The sequence below is a fragment of the Centroberyx gerrardi genome, chromosome 6 (assembly GCF_048128805.1).
Source record: "Centroberyx gerrardi isolate f3 chromosome 6, fCenGer3.hap1.cur.20231027, whole genome shotgun sequence".
Classification (NCBI taxonomy): domain Eukaryota; kingdom Metazoa; phylum Chordata; class Actinopteri; order Beryciformes; family Berycidae; genus Centroberyx; species Centroberyx gerrardi.
The window spans coordinates 15,252,308-15,273,046 of NC_136002.1; the positions used below are offsets into that span (position 1 = coordinate 15,252,308).

The window sequence follows — 20,739 nt, forward strand, 5'->3', positions numbered from 1 at the left end:
TGCCTAAAAGCGACCATGTCTACAAAACGGTGTCTACACTTTAACAAACACGTTTTATAAATTGATGGGATAACTGTTTAGTTACTTTATCACTGCATAATGCATTCAGTTGTCGCAAGCAGATACTCAACTGATAGCATTAACGTTATATCGACAAAAGACAGCAGTAACGTTAGCAGCAGATCTACATTAGTAGGTCTTTTAACCTGCTCGAGCTATCACTGAACTTAAAAAACTGAGCCAAACATGACAACAAAAATCAAGTTGTCTTTCAAAAGTTGGCTACACCATTGTTAGCTAGATATGATAGAGCTAATGCTACCCCACGTTACCCCACGTCAGCAAAAGCAACGTTTTTGTAAGTTTAATGTTTATGACATTAAATCATAATAGAAATTTGACTAAAGAGACTAAAATAGCTATCAGGAGTCGAGTTGGGCAAGCTAACATTAGCTAGCTATATAGATATAAAAAGCTGCAACTTAGGCAACATAAGTCCTCTCTTGGACTGCTTTTCATCTTGGAAAGGCAATGCTGATGTTCACTGTAGTTTTGGCCAAGACCGTTTTCCATTTTATCAGGCTTGCCTTCCTCTGAGCGATACATTTTATTCTTTTGTAGATGAAGTTTGAGGTCCTGTAGGTACAGTCTTTTTTCAGTTCAGTTCACAAACTGATCTACCTGGTACTGGGTGTTTATACAGCACATGTAAATGCTTTCATGAACTGGGTAGCCTATAGACTGGGTATAAACTGGGTTGAATCACTATTGTGTGGTATCAACTGGTGATAGAGAATAGAAAAACTGACATTAATTCAAATGAAAAAAATGAGTTTGAATTGAATTGAGTTTAGTTTCCAATATATCACTGGCTGCAACGACTCACCTGGAAATGTGTTCTTAGTCAACATTCATGGTTAAAGGAATGAAAAAAATCACAGGGACACTTTGGATCAAGTCTGATTTTAATGCACCATATACAAACTCATATTATCATTCTTTCTGTGGTAACATGACGCCACCCATATTTTCTTTGCTTAGTGAAATGATCACAGTCATTACAGTACACAGTGGCTCTGTAGCACCAGTGACAACACACAGCAGAGTGTGTTGGAGGTTGGTGGGTCAAAGGGTACGTGTCCACATTTAGAAAACGGGGTACAGTTTTTGTGCTGAAAGCCACAAATTGTCCCAAATAAGGCACATAAGTGGATTTAAGAGAGGGAAAGGGATGAGGGGATGAAAGGAAGAGCTAGAAACTCATTGCCAATTCACACTAACAGATTTTGAAAAGATGCAGCCCTGCTTAGGCCATTTTATGCAAAATTAGAACAAATTGATATAAATCCATTGTAGTTTTTCGCCACAGCTTTTTCAGAACAATCCTGATCTTGAAATTATATCTGGAATAGCAGTTTTTGTTAATCCTAGAAATCTTGAAATAATGTGTCTTTCCTTAGGGAGAAACAGAGGGAATCAGGGAGTGGAGGGTTTTGCTCCAACACTGGTTTATTCAGCACGAGGCAGCAGATTATGTGATTTGGTTTGAACCTGAGACAGCGCCGACTGGAACAGCAGGTTATGACACTACAGCCCGAACAGACCTGGCCTGGATTCAAACAGAGTAAAACACTTCCCTTCCCTTGCCACTTTTCCTTGAGCAAAAGTCAGTTCAATTGAGCTTTATTTTACTGAACTTGTGTCATTTTAACTCACTCAACTCACTTAAAGGGTAACTTCGGTATTTTTCAACCTGTTTGAACCATATTTTCCCAACTTTTTGTGTCTAAGTAACTAATGGGGACAACAATTTTTGAAATTAGTCCAGTATTGAGCGAGATCGCGGCAGCCGGCAGCCGCGAAACGAGCTGCAATGTAATCCGACGGGGCAAATGTGAACCGTCAGTGTACGTCCACTAAAAGTGCTTGTTTTTGCCACTGACAGGCTCAGATTGTTATTATAAGTGTCTGACAACATTATGGAAAGGACCCTACAGAGAAATGAAACGTTTTTCTTTACCTTTCGCTTGATCCGGTTTGTGTGTAACCAAGTCTCGCTCAAGTCTCGCGAGAGTTGAGTTGTTGCAGAAAGTTACACACAGACCAGATCAAGCGAAAGGTAAAGAAAAACGTTTCGTTTCTCTGTAGGGTCCTTTCCATAATGTTGTCAGACACTTATAATAACAATCTGAGCCTGTCAGTGGCAAAAACAAGCACTTTTAATGGACGTACATCGACGGTGCGATTTGCCCCGTCAGATTACATTGCAGCTCGTTTCGCGGCTACCGGCGATGCGATCTCGCTCAGTACTGGACCAATTTCAAAAATTGTTGTCCCCTTTAGTCACTTAGATACAAAAAGATGGGGAAATAGGGTTGAAAAATACCGAAGTTACCCTTTAAGTAAATTTTTTTTAAATGCTCTTATTTACAGGTCTATCCTATAAACACACAATTAAAAAATAAATTACATAAATACAGTTGTGTTCCAGATCATTGAGGAAAGTCAAGGAAAAGTTGCCAAGGAAGGAGAAAGGTCACAACAGCCCTTCTGTCACTGTCTGCAGAGTGGCTCATATCATGTGAATATGAATAAAGCCCATGGTGAGCTATTGGATCTGTGTAGTGTATGTTGTAGTTTTGAACATTGTCAGGTGTTGCAGTGTATTAATGAATACAAAATGATCCTGAATGTCTGTTGCATTCAGGACCATTGGATTTATTGGATTTGATCTGGATTTATTGTTTGATCTAACTTGTGTTGGAATGTCTTTGCGAAATGTGTGTGTGTGTGTGTGTGTGTGTGTGCTCACGCATATGTGCGACTGATTGTTTGTGTGTACTTGCATATAAGTGTCAGGCACACATGGTTGTGTATGTATGTATACACTGAATGTACAAAATATTAGGGACGTCTTCCTGATATGTCTCAAAGCTTAAAAATCCTCCTCTAACTTGGCTGCTTTTCTATATCTCCATCTCCTCCTTTGTGATTGATAGAGATTTAATAAGAGAAATCAATAAGGGATAATGGCTTTTACCTGGATTCACCTCTTCAGTGCACTTCATGAAAAGAGTAAGAGTCCCTGATATTGTGTTCATTCATGTGTATGCATCTGTGTATGTTACAGTGTGGTCTGATACGAAGCCGACCCTTCCTCTGAGCTGCTCTGCAACAGCGGCTGTCTCTCTCCGTAGCTTGACGCCCTCTTCCTCCTCTGGTTGCGTTTCCGCCTCCTTATCAGAGCAACGACCAGCGCAGCGACGACGGTGGCGAGCAGCGCCCCGAGGAGCCCGGCCCCCAGGAGCCACTGCCAGATCTGCTGGGCTTGCTGCAGGTAGGGCGTCAGGAACTCCTGGACAAACCTCTGGCCTGGGGTGGAGACAGAGAGGATGAGCTGTTTTGATATATGAAGAAAAAGTCGAAGAACATCTCATTCACTGGATGTGTCTTTTTGTACTGACCGGGGTCCAACAGATAGGCGTACTCATATCCCAGAGCCTTGTCGGAGAGGAAGTAGTCTCCGTTTCTATAGAGAGGCAGGAAGGGCACCATGTAGTAGCCGTCGTTGTGGCCAATGGGAGCGTTGGCACGTGGGTAGTGGGTCCGGGTTGGCTGGTGGGCCCGCAGCCAGCGCTCAAAGATACTGGAGAAGAAGAGAGTGGGGGGAAAGATGGAGGGAAGGCGATGGACAGATGGGAGAGAGGGAGAGAAGGAGTAAGAAGATATAGGAAACAGGAGGGGGATGAGGGAGCAGGACAAGAGGGAGAGAAGAGGGAAGGTGGAAAGGAGAGAGAGAAGGAGATGGATGAGATGGAAAAGTGGAGTGTAGAGAAAGAGAACAGGAAAAGAGGGAGGGATTGAGGAAGGGGGAAAGGAAGAATGGACGGAGGTTGAATTCAAATGAAGATGAAATGTAACAGTCAGTTTTGCAGATGTGTTGTTTTTGTCTGCTAATTAAAAAAGCACAGGTCCTCCAGCTTGTCTGCTTTTTAGAAACATTTGGCCTTAAAATCAATTTGTAATTATTAATAAATATCTAGAGGCTGATCTCACAAATTGCCTGAAACTGGAAAATGGAAAGGTTTGGAGAAACATTTTGTCTTGGCGTCTCTATGTACAGCTATTTGTTTCACTGAAAAGCTTATTTTAATTTCACTGATACCCAAAGGCAGCATTGGTTTTGCTAAATATCCACAAGCTTATCTCTGTCTCTCCTTTCCTGGGAGGAGAGGGGTATTGCTCCTGCAGGGAGGGATTGAATAGACAGATAAAACAGAGGAATGGCTTTGGCATTTACACAGCAACTTGCCAGGTTGAGTGTGAGACCATTACTGGTAATTGTCTCACTTATTCTTGCTCTTTGTCTCCCTCCCCCATTGTCGCTCTCTGTGTCTCTCTGTTTCCCCGTCTATCTCACTATTCACACACTTACTCTCTGACGGTCTTCTGCTGCCTGCCTCTCTTACTGTCTTTTATCTCTCTTTCTTCTCTCTCTTTTCCCTCCCTCCCCCTTCTCTTGGTTTCTGTCACTGCCTCCCGCCCTCTTCCTCATTTCCTAATCATGCATTTTTGTTGAATACTACAAATGATTTTGGCCTTTAGAATGGCAAAATATTTGGTTAATTTCTGTCATTCTGCCATTCTGGCTTGAGTAAATGTGTGTAAAGCATTTTATAACAATATTGTGTGCATGTATCAGTTTGTGTTAGGATTCATATGTGCTACGTGAATCATATGTGTATGTGAGTGCTTCAGTATGTGTTTTGTGTGTGTGTGTGTGTGTGTGTCCGGCATATGTGTGTGTTACTGTACCTGTCTATGAAGGCGTGGTGCAACAGGAAGATGGGGTCATTGGCTGAGCCCTGCACTGAGGACATGGAGCCATTCATAAAGACATGCAAGGCGTTGTGCATGGTGCTCTGGCCTGCCACTGCCATACCTGTCTCCGGACTGGCAAAACCTGCAGGAGGGAGGGAGAGAGGAGAGAGGTATGAGGGAGAGAGAAAGAAGGAGTGGAAGAAAGAGTGACAGGGATTGAGGTGTAGAGAGAGAGAGATGGGACAAGAAAAGGGTGAGAGGGAAAAGGGAGAAAATGTGCATATACTCCCTGTGTTTAAATCGTACTCTCAATCAGGAACAAACTTTTGAAGTAACTCAACCAAGAGGGCTGAAGTCTGACGAATTTGATACGCAAACCAATGTGGACAACATTTGGTTCGCAGGAATTTGCAATATTACAGTATTATTATCATTATGTAATTTTGTCATGATTGTTTGTTAAATTGCCCATCATCATTGCCTCAACGTGTTGGCAGTGTCATAACTTTACATAAGGAAAAGTGACTGACTGATGTTGTCAAGTGAAAACAATGAAAGTATTCAGTTACACGTGAGCGATTAAAACAGGCGATAATTTAATTGGATGTATATTTTGAGTGTTTTGTGAGTGAAAATATTTCTGCTTGTGTTTGTTTCTGCATGTGTTGGTTTATGTGTCATATGTGTGTATGTCTGTATAAGTGTTTGTTTCTGTCTTTGCATGTGCATCTGTCTATGTGCATGTGTATCTGTGTGTGTGTGTGTCTGTGTACACACATACACATACACACACTAGCAATACTATATAGACAAAAAGTGTGTGTTAAAGTTAGACATGTAAGGAAATAAGGTGCTCACAAGTATAGTAATACAAATGTGTGTGTGTGTGTGTGTGTTCTTGCATGGATCTGTGTGCAGCACCCCTACCCTCCAGGACGTTTCTGAAGCTCAGGTTGGCGAAGCGATCCATGGGCCCCGACTCGTACTCGGTGAGACCCACTGTAAAATCCACATCGGCCGTTGTGGGGAGTCGCGTCACACGGCCTCGATCGTGGTTGCCGGGGTTACGTAACAGTGGACCCTCTCCTGTAGCGTTACACAATGCCTCTCGACTGTTGTACTCCTCTGGTTGGGTGCAGATCACCTACACACACACACACACACACACACACACATACACATTGTGAGCTACTATGGTTAAAGAGCCTATAGAGTCTTTTAAAGACCTATCAACAGGCTTTCATACAGAAATGGCTGTGTTCCATTACAGTGGGTGAGGGACTGAAATTAATAGTAGAGGGAAGTGCTAGTGAGCATAAAATGGAAATGAAGTGCAACACTGTTAATGTATTTTTAAAAAAAAAACCTATACTACAGACAATGTATCTATAATGTAATGTATTTGGACAATATATCATGACGTACAGCCTTAAGAGGCAGATGTGAATTGTTTTTTTGTTTTTTTTGAGTGTACGCATGGGTACATGTGTCATTTGTTTTAGTGAAGACAAATGGGATGATGTTAAAACCCAGTAGGAGAAAGTGAATGGTGGGTGAAGCGTGGAAAAGGACTAGAAGATTTCTGGCAGATTCCTCAATCTAATTAAGAACAAAGTTGCTGTCTTAGCTAAAATTTTTCTGGGATGTGGAGAAGAAAGCCTCTGAAGTAGGATTTTCACCCTGATCTTGTTAATTTATGTGGGCTGGATCAATTAAGGATAAATCGTGACAAATTTGGTTGTGTGTTTCCACCCTATCTCTCAGCTTTTTGGATTAGCAGGTTAAAGCAGCTTTAGGAGTGCAGACCTGCAGAATGAAGTGGGAATATACAAGTCTTTTTGTCAATTTCTAAAGAATGGAAAAGGGAGATTTGCTCATACATAGACATGTATGCGCGCGCGCACACACACACACACACACACACATACACACACACACACACACACACACACACACACACAGACAAATACACAAGTTTTCTTGCCTTCCATGAAGAGAAGACCGAAGCGGGGCTGATGAGGTTGGGATTGAAGGGGCTGCTTCCGCCCATCAGAGCATCAGTGCACACATCACAGGCCTGTGCGTCCCTCCAATCCCAGTATGGGATGGTGAAGTTAAAATCTCCCGTCAACTTCCTTATCTCGTTCTCCCAGTGAAGCAGGTAGACGCGGTGCCAGGGCAGGAAGGCTGCAGACTCGTGGGCAAAGTCAATGTCCGTCCATACATTCCCCGGCCCGCCCAGGAAGGCGTCCCGGGATACGTAGTAATGCATCCAGACGAACAGGTCATAGGCGCTAATGTCGGAGAACATGGGGTTCTCACCGTTTTCACCCATTTCAGCCCGTGTTGCCGTGGAGATGACATAGTCACGGCTGATGGTGTTCTTGGCCAGGTTAAGGTAGGAGATGAACTTCTGTTGCTCTGCGACTGACAGTGTCATGATGTTCCGGCGCACTGATTCCCGGTACTCAGCGCAGCCCGGACCCCAGTAGCCAAACCGGCATTCGCCACAGTTGAAGCCGCCATAGTTTCCGGCACAGCGGCACGTTCGGTTGAAGAAAGCTAAGGGCCAGCGCTCTCTGTCATCGATTCCACTGTGTGGGTACTGGGGCCCGTGGGGCTCATCTGAGACCTCCACCTCTGTGCAGAAACCCCGGCCCGACAGGGCTCCGCAGGCTGAGCCGTCCACATCCCACACCGGACAACACTCTTTGGTCCGTAGCCCCTCGGAGTTGGCACATGGTCGGGGGAATTGGCATACACAAGACCCGAGGAGCTGCAGCAGCAGAGTTACAGACACACACAGGCTCCTCATGATGAACTAGAAGTCAAAGTCACCACAGTGAAAGCCTCTCCAATCTCAGGGGGAAAGTAAACTCCTGAAAAGATGGATGGCAAGCTACTGTTTAGCTGATAAACTAACTAACTAACTGATTGTCCCAGGGAACACCTAAATATTTATTTACTCCAAAACTACTAATCCTCTCCCTGTGCCTTCTACACAGCAGACCCTGATGCCTTCATAGAAAATGCAGTTTACACGAGCGAGTTAGACTCAGCAAAAACAACACAGCAGAGTTCAACATGAGATTCACTGCACAGAAGCCAGTTCCAATTGTAGAAGCAGAGAAATAGAGGAGTGCACATCCAACCAGCTATGGTCAGGAGCTGGGTGCTGCAGTAGACTTGAAGAACAAACACAAAAAATAACTTGACACTGTACCTGTGTAATTGCTTTATCCACGAGCTACTACTTACTACCTTGTCTTATTTGCAGTTTGTAGGTTTCAAGTGCTGTTAATAGCCAGTGTCCTCAATGCTAATACCCCACTATGGTACCATCTAACCCACAAACACCTCCCTCCACACACTCGCTCTCACACACAGCCAGCATCCCAAAGACTCTCCTGCTCTCTGTCTGCACTCGCTGAGCGGTTTAGGGGCAGTCCTCTGACAAAGTGTGTGATCTCATTGTGATCTCACGCACTCAGTGAGACATACACACACACACATACACAAACACATGCACTCACACACCATCACATGCTCAGGATAATATTCCTGATTCCTCTTTCATTTTGTCTCGAGACCAGCTGACCTCTGCTCTGCTACACCTCAGGCAGAAATGTTTGTGTGTGTGTGTGTGTGTGTGTGTGTGTGTGTGGGGGGGGTGCACTACACCACCCCCCTCCCCAAAGCTTGGCCTGGAATGTGTGCATGATCAAGTGTTGTTGTGTGTTTCTGAGAGAGACAGAGACAGAGGGAGTTTAAAATTGATATCTCACAGTATATTAACAGTATATCTAAATCAAGTCTTCAATCATGTGCCATTGTGACCCGAGAGCACGCTAGAAAAGTTGAATACAAACACAGTGATGAGCACAGCTCCAACCAGAGACAGTTGAATTAATCAGTGAATTCAGCTGCTGTAGTGTCTCGTTGAGCTAAAAACTCTTGGGCCACACATGGTTGAAGAGCACTGATCTTCTATAAATTTGTCTCTTGTATCTTTAAAATAATGTTTCACTTTGCTTTAATCTTTTTTGATAGTACCCCATTCACGTCTAGAACGACAACCATAAAGATCACTATAATTAAATAAAATGTCTACCACAATAACTATATCCAAAACTATAACTATAACTATATTTTTGGTTCATTTTTTTGGATGCAGAGACAACAATAAAAAAATTTGGTAACGCTTTATTTTACAGCCCGTTAATTACGGTGTAACTAGTTTGTAATTATGGGGTACTAATAAAATAACAATGCTGTAGTTACAGGGTAACAAAACAAGAAGTCCGAGAATTAAGGGGTAACAATTTTGTAATTATGAGAGATTTATAAGTAATTACTGCATACTTAAAAAATAATTACAGGGTACAATAACTTAATTAGGGGGGGACTAAACAAATGTTATCAGTGCTTAAAGGTTCATTCACTGGAAAAGGCCATTGTAAAGTGCTACCCATGTTTCTATTAACTACATGGGTTGATGCACAGGTTGTTCTGGAAAAAATAAATTCTGTATCTAAATACAAATTCCAAATATTCAGTTATGTGTTTTTAATCATGTGTGGTTTATAAACCATGTACGAAGTGGGACATCTCTGTCATCAAAGTTTGGGGCCTGAGCTTCATCTGATGAATCATAATGCTGCTGGACAGAATGAAGCAGAGTTAATAGAATTTAGAATGTCAGTGTCATAAAGCAGCGATTGTCCTTAACACACTCTCAGACTCACAGTTTCATCTCTGATCGGTGTTCACCTGCAAATTGAGACAGAAAACTCACATTGCATTCATTTGGAGAAACATCAACAATATCTACCTTTTAGAAAGGAAACCATGGAGAGTGATTTCCATCTTAGTAAGCCACATGTATTTATAATTTTATTATGTAGCAGGAAAAGATGAGTACAGAGGATTTTGCTGAACAGACAAACAAGAGACAGACAGTCAGGATAGACTAGTTGTTTGTGCTGAAGGATTTGCATCTGTGTCCAGTTCTTCCACAAAATAAAACTACAGATGAGAGGCATAAGATGAAGCTATGATGAAGCATGTTGACCTTGAATGAAGCTACATCAGGTGGCCTCATGGTTATTTGATCATTAAGATGTTGCCATTGCATTTCTTTCAGCATCCATGCAAATGGTCGCTCAACTCAATGCCCTTAATGACGATTGCCATGAAAACATCAACTGCATGTTTGCGAAAGTCCTGAATAAGGAGCAATACCTTTATGCTGAAGCCTCTAGTTTCTCTGGAGTTCCTGCTGAGCTTGACTGTGACCTTTCACCTCAGTCTGCTGTTGGTCTCGGCTCCAAACCTGCTTGTGGTTTTGAGAGCCTCAATATATGGGAACCAATAGCCAGCACAGCTTCATCAGCATACAAACTTCTCTTGGATATGGACAAAGGAGACCTTCCTCCCACAGAGAAAGAGTCTCCTCTCATGACCGAAGACACAGCGTTAGGTAATGCTGGAGCATCCATCCACCCAGCTCAGCATGTTGAGGCTCAATCCAACCTGCTCCGCCTGGTTGAGGCTCCATCCCATGAGGCTCCAATGACTGATGACTTCAAAATCATTGAGAGATTGAGGCTGCTTCAGAACTCCCCCTTTGGTTTTGATGATGACTACCACCTGGAGGCAGTTGGAAAGAGATACCTCTATGCTCCCCCATGTGACATTTCTGGATTTGTGGCTGACTGCTGCTCACCCTGTGGATCCACTCTGGGCTGCCTGGATGAGTGGGAGCCACCGGTCAAATCCCACTTTGACTTGGAGAAGGAGGGATTTGGTGAGGAGCTCCTCTACACTTCATCACATCTCTCTAGATTTGTAGTTGACTGCTCCCCACAATATGGGCCGACTCTGGACCATCTTGACAAATGGGAACCTGTTGTCAGCAACAATGATTCTCACCTGATGCAGTTCCTCTTAGTCCTCCTGAAGGAGGAGGAACTTGGTGAAAAGCACATGAACGCTTCCTCAACAGTGAGTTCTACATTTACGGCTGCCTGCGCTGCACACCATGCCCCTACTCAAGATCATCTTGATGAATGGGAGCCAATCATCAAAGCTGATTCTAAACTGATGCTGTTCCTCCAGGACTTGGAGAAGGAGGAAGAACAATGTCCTTTTATCATCAAGAGTGAAACAGTCAGCCCTTGTGCACAGACTGAGGCCGCTGCTGAAAGCTCTGTCACCGTCCTGCATCAACCTGAATGTTGTGAGGGAACAAAAGTCACTGTCCTCTCTGCTGGACCTGACAATAACTCCACCTCAGAGGAGGCTCTCCCCGTCTGTCCTGCTGAATACACCCTGATTCACCTGCTTCAGGAAGGATCAACCAACCTCCTTCAGGAGTCCCAGGCTCCAGCCATCCAGGTTGAGGTCAAACCTCCACCAAGCCTTGTGGTTGAAACTGTAAAGGACACCAAGGATCTGTCCGGTCTGACCCTGGAAAAAACACGTTCACCCGTCCAACTGGTCAAACCTACAGGACCTCAGAGTTCCCGTGCCAAAGCCTGTCGACAAAACCAAAGAAGAAGAAGAAGCGTGGCTTCTTTTCTTGGCTATCCCGCATATTCCGGGGGAAGAACAAGAAATCTGCTGACAACATGGCTGCAACAGCAGAGACGTTGCTCCAACAGACCTGCCAAACAGGAGAGCCAAAGCTCTGCTTGAACACCCTCTCATCTGCAGTCCACTTCTGAACTCCTGTCATCTTCCTATCCACTTTACACAATTGAACAACTGAATCATTTTATTTGAATACATTTATTTGCACACTACTGTTATAATGTCTTTGCGCATTTCTTCAAAACACACCTTTATTCCTGCAGTTATGGGTAACCTGTAGCCTAAAGCAGTGAAAGTGTAATGGAATTAGTAAATATATGTTTTCTATACCTCTATTACTAACAGTATAATCAATATTTATTCTAAATGTGGCTGTTTTTTCACTGAGAGTCCATTTTGCTTTTAATATACCACTTGTTTTCTGTAAAAAAAACCCAAAAGAAACCCCACAGTAAATACAGTTTAAGAGAAAGTCACATACGTCCATCTGGTAATCGATGTTAGGAGAGGAGACCCTAGATCAGCTGACAGACTTAATTGAACATACATAATCCATAACTACAGGGAACAAGCACCGATAACATTTGTTTTGTCCCCCCTACTTACGTTATTGTACCCTGTAATTATTTTTTAAGTATGCTGTTATTACAAAAATACTTACACCATAATTACCTTATAAATCTCTCATAATTACAAAATTGTTACCACTTAATTCCCAAACTTCTTGTTTTGTTACCCTGTAACTACAGCATTGTTATTTTACTAGTACCCCATAATTACAAACTAGTTACACCATAATTAGCGGGCTGTAAAATAAAGTGTTACCAACATTTTCAACCAATCAGCTTCATCTGCTGAGAAACTGATCACGGATATTGTAGTGTGAATGCTTGAGCAACAATGTATCGTTATAGTTTATAGTTATATTTATAGTTATTGTTGCAGATGTGAATGGGCCTTAAAACTACAGGGACACTCGCTGCTTCCGGAATACATATGCACCACTCGCATTCAGACTTTTTCCAGACCCTTGATCATCGTAAACAGCCAAATTACATGATGACAAAGGCACCACAGAACATGTCACTCAACTAATGTGCAAGAGGAATGATTTTCAGACTAACGGAAACAAATGAAAACAACTATATCACTAAAGGGCAGCCATTCGTGGCAGCTGACTAGTTCACAGATCCTCATGGGGAAGTGACAGCCATGGCCCTAACATTTTGATATTTCACAATAAATGACATTTTAGAACACCAGTGCTGTCTGTGGATACCGAGGTTTTGAAAAACATCAGTCATGGTGCCATATCAGGCAATGTACTGTATAAACAAAACAGACATGCTGACGAATATTTGCTATGCTAATAGACCATAGCATAGGAACTTCAAAAATAAAACTTCAAAATATAGCCTAGCTGTAGCTTATGTTCACAGCTGAGATTGTGTAAGTCTGTGTACTTTGAGAATGAACAGAAAAAATGTCTCGAATCACATGCTTTGGCTTTCTGTGGTGGGATTGCCTTTTTATTAGGTCGGATTAAGGACTGGAAGTTGAGAGTTGACAGTTATTGTTTCAGTCAATACAATACATTTCAATACATTTACAGCAAATGAGTAGAAGTGAGTGAAATAGCATCTAAAAGTGGATAGGACAAGCTGGATCAATAATGTTTTGGAAACTGTATAAATTCCTCCATCAATTGACACAGTGGTCAATTTGTTAAAAAAGCTATACACACATGGGACAATTTGTTAAAAACCTACAACGATAGTGGAGAGGAAGAGTTGAATTCTCTTAATCTTTCTCTTCTATAAGGAGGATGCATGCTATAATTTGTGTTGACTAAGGGGAGGACACCTCCGCCTTCCCACACACCAGCTCACCGTTGTCAAGAGTAATTGAGCGTGTCCACATTATAGACTTGATTTAGTGGCATTACATGTAGTACATGCTGATAGGTTAAAACTCCATTTCACACCACATAAATGAAAAGGATACAGAAAAATCCCTCTGATTTTACTACATCACAGAAAGATGGGTAAATATTACTGAGAAAACGATCAGATGTACATAGACAGATGCACATGCAAAGAGAGAAACAAACACAAATACAGACATAGACACATACACACATATGACACATATATAAACCAACACAATGAAACAAACACAAGTTGAATGACAGAATAAACCATGACTGATAGCTCTACACTCACTCAAAGCAGCATTTGATGTCACTGCAGGTTTTAAAATGTTGAAGATAAAATTCTAAACTTTCATCTTCGTACTGTCAGAACAAAAGTTACACCTTTGTACGTTTTTTGGTCACTGGGGCTGTCCCATGTAGTCAAAAAGGGTGAGCAGCAGGGGGTCTCCAGGACTGCTGTTCTGCTGAGCCTGACCTCTGACCTCCCTGTCATGTGGACAAGAAGAAGTGTGGACAAGAGAATTTCCCTGTGGGGATCAATAAAGTATCACAGTATAACAGTACAAGAGTGTACCTTTTTTTCTGACAGTGTACTACAGAATGTGTGCTGCTTTCGGTACCTTAACAACTGCATTTGGTATTCTGAATTCTTTTATGTCCCACCATTATGTCATCATGGTGACCTCATTAGCATAACTGGTTAGTTTAACATATAATGGTGATTATGGCGTGACATTAGGCAGCTGAAGAGCCTCTTGTACTTTGTGTTTTTGTATTGTTTTGTATGGCTGAGAAGTTCCCCTACCCATGTCACATTTAATGGGATGAGGCTAAGGTTTTAGTTTGGAGCTATAGCTAATTATGAGCAACTTCACTTATAAATTAAATTAGATTTTTATGAATGCCATACCTAATCACTTAAAGGGAAATAATTACATACAAAAATTAAATTTGTAAAGCAATTTTTAAAATAATGCAAAATGCAATGAGATGTTTTTATATATATTTATTACAACTTAAGACTACAAGAAGGCTTTGACAGAGTATCCTGATTGTTACCCAAGCTCTCTATCATTTATCCTTCCATCTCAGCAGCAGCGTGACTGATCACAAGCACACAACAATGAATGGGGAGAATGCACAGTACGTGGAAACTACGAGGGAGAGAGAGAGAGAGTTTCATCATGTGCTGTAGTGCCTCAGGTTTCCTAGACTATAGTACAGTCGGGTTCTCCAGGGCGGAGAGTCATTTGCGCAAACCTCGGGATCATAAGCCGGTCACATGCTACCGTAGCCGGGCACGGGATGCAGCTTATCCCACTGCAGGAAGGCAGTGGAGCGCACAGGAATGACCATCACAGGATAAACCGAGTCCACAGGGCTCCTGAGGGAGAGAGAGAGAGAGACAAAGAGAGAGAGAGACTGTTGTGACTGTTGATAGTCATATGGTGGATTGTCAACCCAGCACACACACACACACACACACACACACACACACACACACACACACACACACACACACACACACACACACACAATGCTTTGGCAATATTCTAAACTTTCACACCAATAAAGCCAATTGAATTGAATTGAGAGAGAATGTGTGTGTGTGTGTGTGTGTGTGTGTGTGAGAGAGAGAGAGAGAGAGTATTTTCTGAACTCTTGGTTTCTGCAGACGTTTAACTGTTCCAAAAACGTTCAACTTCAAGCTGTGCATCCCACTAACTCCTCCTGAATATTTCAACAAACACAACAATTTCCAACAATGAAGCCATAGAGGCCTTCTCATAAATGTATCCAACGAAACACAAGAGGGCAGTATAACCCATTCATAGCATAAAACACCTGTTTTGCCCGCAGGACACCACAGGGCGAGTTGCCTATCACAGCATGGTTATTGCATGCAATTAGAATAGGTTTCCTCATCAGTTGTAATGAGGCAGGAGAGGAGGGAGAGTCTTAATGGTCTGAAACGCTGTTGTTGCCTGTTACTGCTGTTTGACTGTGCTTTGTTGGTTTTGTCATTTAAGCAGGCTTTACACATTAAAAAAAACACTACCCTACTCCCTGCACAGATGAAGGATAAATCTGCCTGATTTCCACTACAGAGTAAAGCCAAAATTTGCATCGTGATGCCCAAGGAGATGATTTGTCTCTTAGCTGTAGCTTCAAATGAGCAAACGGTGCTTTTCAGGCCAGTGTTGAAAACATGTTGAGTCGGACCTGGTCTTATATTGGACATTCACTACCAGGGGGCTCACAGGTCAGAAGAAGGGTTGTTCGTAGGTGTTCACCCTTAACCTGTGTTTGTGTGTGTGTGTGTGTGTGTGTGTGTGTGTGTGTGTATGCGTGTGTGTGGTGTACTTCATAGATCTGGCTGACATGATTTGGCATGAAGGCTCCATAATCACAGAAAGAGTCAGAGGGTATGACCTCTGACTTCTGACCTAATGCTCCACCCTTCATCTGTGTTAGAGAGTGAGACAGACAGATAGATAGATAGATCAATCAGTCTTGTCTATTTTATATGGAAATGCCCTAAATTTTCACTGAGATTGTGCAAATTTTATGATTTCTTGGCTGTAGGACTATATTCATATTTCATATACTGATGTAGCATCCAACAGTTTGTGTTCTGTCCCTCTAATAGAGCAGCAGGGTGTCCTGGTGGTTTGACACACTGTGACAGCCTGTCATCCCATGCTGAAAGTTAAGAAAGACACTGAACCTCCATCTGCTCCAGCGCTGTCTTCCTGCTCATCTTCTGAAGGAGTTTGCTGTACATTGCATATTGTGTTTCAGTGGGAATGCAAAATAATGAGTTCCAACACTGCAAATAATGTCCATCTCTATCTTCACTTCTTCACATCTTCACTTGATTTTAGTGAAGTTAGTAGAATGATCTGCTCTACCTCAAGATGTCTCATGAAAAAACTAACTTATCTAGAAGTTAATGACATTATTTCAACCAATTGGGAAACATAAGATGTTAAAACTGAGTATGAAATGTGTTAAGATGTGTTAAAATGCACATACTTGTAAATGTAAGTTCTCATGAAAAGGGTTAGAGAGTCTAAATGTTACTTCTGATGACGATGACATCAGCACAAACACCCAAATTGTTCCCCAGCCACTGTAGCAAAATTGTTTTCCAGTATTGAAAACTTCTGTTTGGCAAATGTGCTTGTTGATATCAAGCTGATTAGGCTAATTAGGATTAGAATACCAGAGAGTTAATGTTCCTTATTACATGTCCCAAGCTATTTGCTTAGTTTAGATTATTTATTTATACAGGAAAAAATTAAAACACAAATATGTGGCATTCAAAAAAACTGGTCAACGTGTGCTCAGTGAAATGAGAATCAGATTACATGAGAGTGAACGTTTCATAACTGACGTCCTCATTTCTCTGTTGGCATTTGTGGTTGTAGTTTTTTCTCTATTTGTCCTACTTAGAGTGAGAATATCACAGACAAGTGACAACCCTGTAAATCAGCTATGTGTCTATGGCAACCGTGGGTATCCAATGTTATTCTGAAATGCCGTTGAATAATTGATTTGCAGACTGTGACACTGACTCTGTTGTGTTTGTGATTTGCAGAGGAGTGTGTGTGTAAAAGAAAATTTTAGCATATAGATGTTTAGGCTATGTGTGCGTGCTGCTCAGTTTTCAGCTGCACGCATGTACATAGGTATACACACACTAAACACAGATACACACACACACACTCGAGTGCGCGCGCAGGTGTGTTTCATAGGGTGTCCTTGTTGTAGCTATTGTTACTGTATGTCACTACACTCATATTTCCATCTGTGTATGCGCTGCACTCCACTGAAGCCTACACACTCTGTTTGACAATGCTAGTTGGATATTAAGCACAAACAGTATGACTGGATACTTTTGATGTATCAAACCTTCCAATCCAATTCCCTGTGATCCTGTTCACCCTGCTCTATCACATGTCATGGATTCTGCTCAACTCCATCTAAATTAATTCACTTATTGATCCAAATTTGGATCAATCAAACGTCAAGTGTCCCTGATAGTGATTAATGAGAGGAATCTGGTGTGTGTGTGTGTGAAGGTTTGACTGTCATCAGAGGGGACAAATAGAGCTTAGCTGATCCATTGGCAGCTTGTTAATTTTCCGTTTTACTACAACAGCTGTGAATGGTTACCATGGAGATCATTCTGGCATTTCTTCTGGCCCAAACAGCTCTATTTAGAAATCATGGATAAGATGTGATGTGACAGGAGACAGAAACTTCCTGTGTATTGGAGTGTGGGTATGCAGCGTGTGTGTGTGTGTGTGTGTGTGTGAGAGAGTGAAGAAGAAATGCCTGGAAATGTGTGTGTTTAAGGATGCATTTAATATGACGAGGGAGCCACACCAATATACTAGAGAACCAGCACTTGGAATGCGTATACTTGACGTCCGATCAAGACTGTAAAATCTGACCAAACCTCCAAGATTAAGAATTTACATAGACTTGCACATGTAGAGTAGGTGCAGTGTTGGCCTGATGTCCTTCATTTTCGTGTGACATTCACATAGCCTTATCTTAGCGTGTAATGGACGCCTGCACTACACTTACGCCACACTAGATTTATTTTGTACACATTCATGCGTGAGAGGATGTCGCCCCATTGTTATCGCCTTACTAACGTCTGCATGTGTAATCTGCCTTAAAAAATAGCCAAACCCAGGCAGGGTCCCGCATGAAACAAGAGAAGACAAGTGCCATAATAAAAGTTACTAAGGAGAAAACTTTCAATGTGGTGAGATCCTTTGAGATCTGTGTGTCATGTGAAGCGTTGACGATCCTTGTAGGCGTTCCAAGTATTGGTGCTTTTGGTTTCAGGCTGAAATCCCACGCTATAGCATGTATTTTGTGTGTGTGGGTGTGTGTGTGCATGTGTGTGTGTGTGTGTGTGTGTGTGTGGGTGTACACTCAACCTGCGATGCTCTTTCTTTTAAGAGCCATGGCACACTTTGATGACACTCAAAAACACAACAGCACACTAAGTTGTTGGTGTGATGGCAATCAAAAAGCCTTGTATGACTGAGTAAATAGCGAAATTGCTCAGACTTGTGTAATCCAGTGGACTGTAAAGTGTGTAAAGTGTAGATGTGATGTAATTACTCTCCAAAGCTGCTCGTCACTCATGGCTGTTTCGCGAGGTTTCGAGCCATCCTGCGTTTTCTCATAAAATCATAACAGTTTGATTTTCACCAGAACAAAATCTGCATGATCTTCTAGTGTGAGATGGTGTAAACATTTTATGACCAGCACTGTGAAAAATTAGTGATTGAGAAAGGTTGTTTGTTAATAAATGTGCTACACACCAGTTAGTCTTTTTATAGTCTTCTAAGGTCCAGAAAGTTTTATTGCTCTCTATCTGAAGTCTGAGGAGGAGGCCACTTAAGCCACCTGAACACACTATTTTTTTGTCAACACACACATACATACAGTATATGAGGAACTTGAGCTCGAGAGAGAGAGACAGAGAGAGAGAAGGGGTTAAATTGTGAGTAGGAGACTGTTTATGTTGCGTGTGTGTTTGCGTGTGTTAATTTGCTCGTGTCAAAACAAGATCATACAAGCTAGACAGAGAGAGAGAGAGAGAGAGAAAGAGGTCAGGGTTAGTAAGGCTATCACTGCATCAGTTAAAGCTGTGAGCATCAAACCTGTGCGTGTGTGAGAGAGAAACAGGGTGTGTGAATTTGTGCAGTTGTGTGTGTGTGTGTGTGTGTGTGTGTGTGTGTGTGTGTGTGTGTACTCTTTTAATGGTCTACTAATCCCAAATGCATTTGGCTGGCAAATTAATCCAAGCCTTGTCATGGCCAAGCTTTAAAACCCCTTCTATCCCATACTCCTCTCTCTCTCTCTCTCTCTCTCTCTCTCAGGCTATTCTCTATCAGTATCCATCTCCAGATGGTATCTTGGAGGTAGGTGTGATATTGAGAGAGAGAGAGAGAGAGAGAGAGAGAGAGAGAGAGAGAGAGAGAGAGAGAGAGAGAGAGAGAGAGGATGGATGACCTGTGACGCGCACGGAGCCTCCTTATTGGAGCGCTGTGGCGCGGCGGAGAGAGAGGAGAGGGGGTTCATTTGTTGCCATGGTGAAAAAGTGGATTAACCACCGCCAGCATGATGCCCTGATGGACGCGTGAGGGATGTTGTGTTTCTCCAAAAACATTCACCTGTCCTGCAAGCAAAGGTATGTGACTGCAACTTCCCTTCTTTATCAGCCGTGGGCGGATTCGTTCAAATTAGGATAGGGTAATAAATAAATACATTTCCCCACATTTTACCAAAAGACATTTAAGTTCGCAGAGGGGCTGCATCTAAAAGTGACAGCAAGGGCGACGCCACCTCAGATAACCTGTCTTTTTCGTCTCATAGGCCTACTTAGGAGAACATCAACCGTAGGCTAACGAAAAATCACTGTAATATCCCCATAATATCCCTATGGGGACTTGCGGTGTGTCTGTGGTACTCACTAGTGAGTTATAGCGACCTAATCTTTCATCGCCTATGGTATCATAATAACATTCCTATAATATTCCGGTAGTCACTAATAGTTTTGCTGTGATATTTATGGCATCCTTCTAAAATGCATAGGAATGGGATAGTTCTTGGTGTAACCTATTCGCTGTCATAAAAGTCACATTTCCTTACCATCCAACACATTCCTTTCTTTTTCCCAACTGGCAGATGGAGAACTGAAAGCATTGAGAAAGAGAGAGGGGGGAAAGAAAGAGAGAAGTGAGAGCTTGCTGATATCAGATAATATGAATAGCTCATCAAAGCCCGTTTATATCATTTGTGCCATCACGGAATTAGTCTTTTAATGCCACAATTCCCCAAGGCTACGCATGCGTCCATAATATTTCGCTTAAAAAGCAAAAACATATATAAATAAAATATTATAATTAATACTTTAAAATAACAGCCCATAAATACCATACTCTGTTGCAGTGCATAAAAAATCCAAACAAGCTGTTATAGTGTAATCAATATATCAGACGGTCATATCTTGCGATTGCAGTTAGTGGCAGTGTTATGGCTGGAGACGTTTGTAGAGGCGCAGTATGTTTCCATTAGATTTGTATTGACTTTAATCAATCTTTAATGGTTTGATCTTTGTGGGTCTCTTCGGTGAACGCTAGACGAGGCTGTAGGTTAATGGCTCTTTACTCCTGTGACCGTTATGAAACTTCAGTGTTATCGACCTGCTCCACGGCATCATTATTCCAGCCCACAGTATCACCTCTGATGTCTGATATTTGATCAGAGAGAGAGAGAGAGAGAGAGAGAGAGAGAGAGAGAGACAGACACCCATGTCCATCCTACATATCTAGCCCTATAGGAAGGATATTATAGCCTAATGA

The 20,739-nt window shown here is 42.2% G+C and overlaps 1 protein-coding gene across 1 annotated transcript; it reads right to left on the reverse strand.

Annotated features, from left to right (window-relative positions):
• Positions 1–3,124: 3,124 nt before the first annotated feature.
• tyr (tyrosinase) lies at positions 3,125–7,636 on the reverse strand. The gene is made up of 5 exons (XM_071925359.2): positions 6,806–7,636; positions 5,749–5,965; positions 4,816–4,963; positions 3,465–3,646; positions 3,125–3,372 (listed from the first exon to the last, which is right to left on the reverse strand). The coding sequence occupies exons 1-5, from the start codon at positions 7,634–7,636 to the stop codon at positions 3,125–3,127; spliced, it is 1,626 nt and encodes a 541-aa protein (XP_071781460.2).
• Between the last annotated feature and the right edge of the window lie 13,103 nt (positions 7,637–20,739).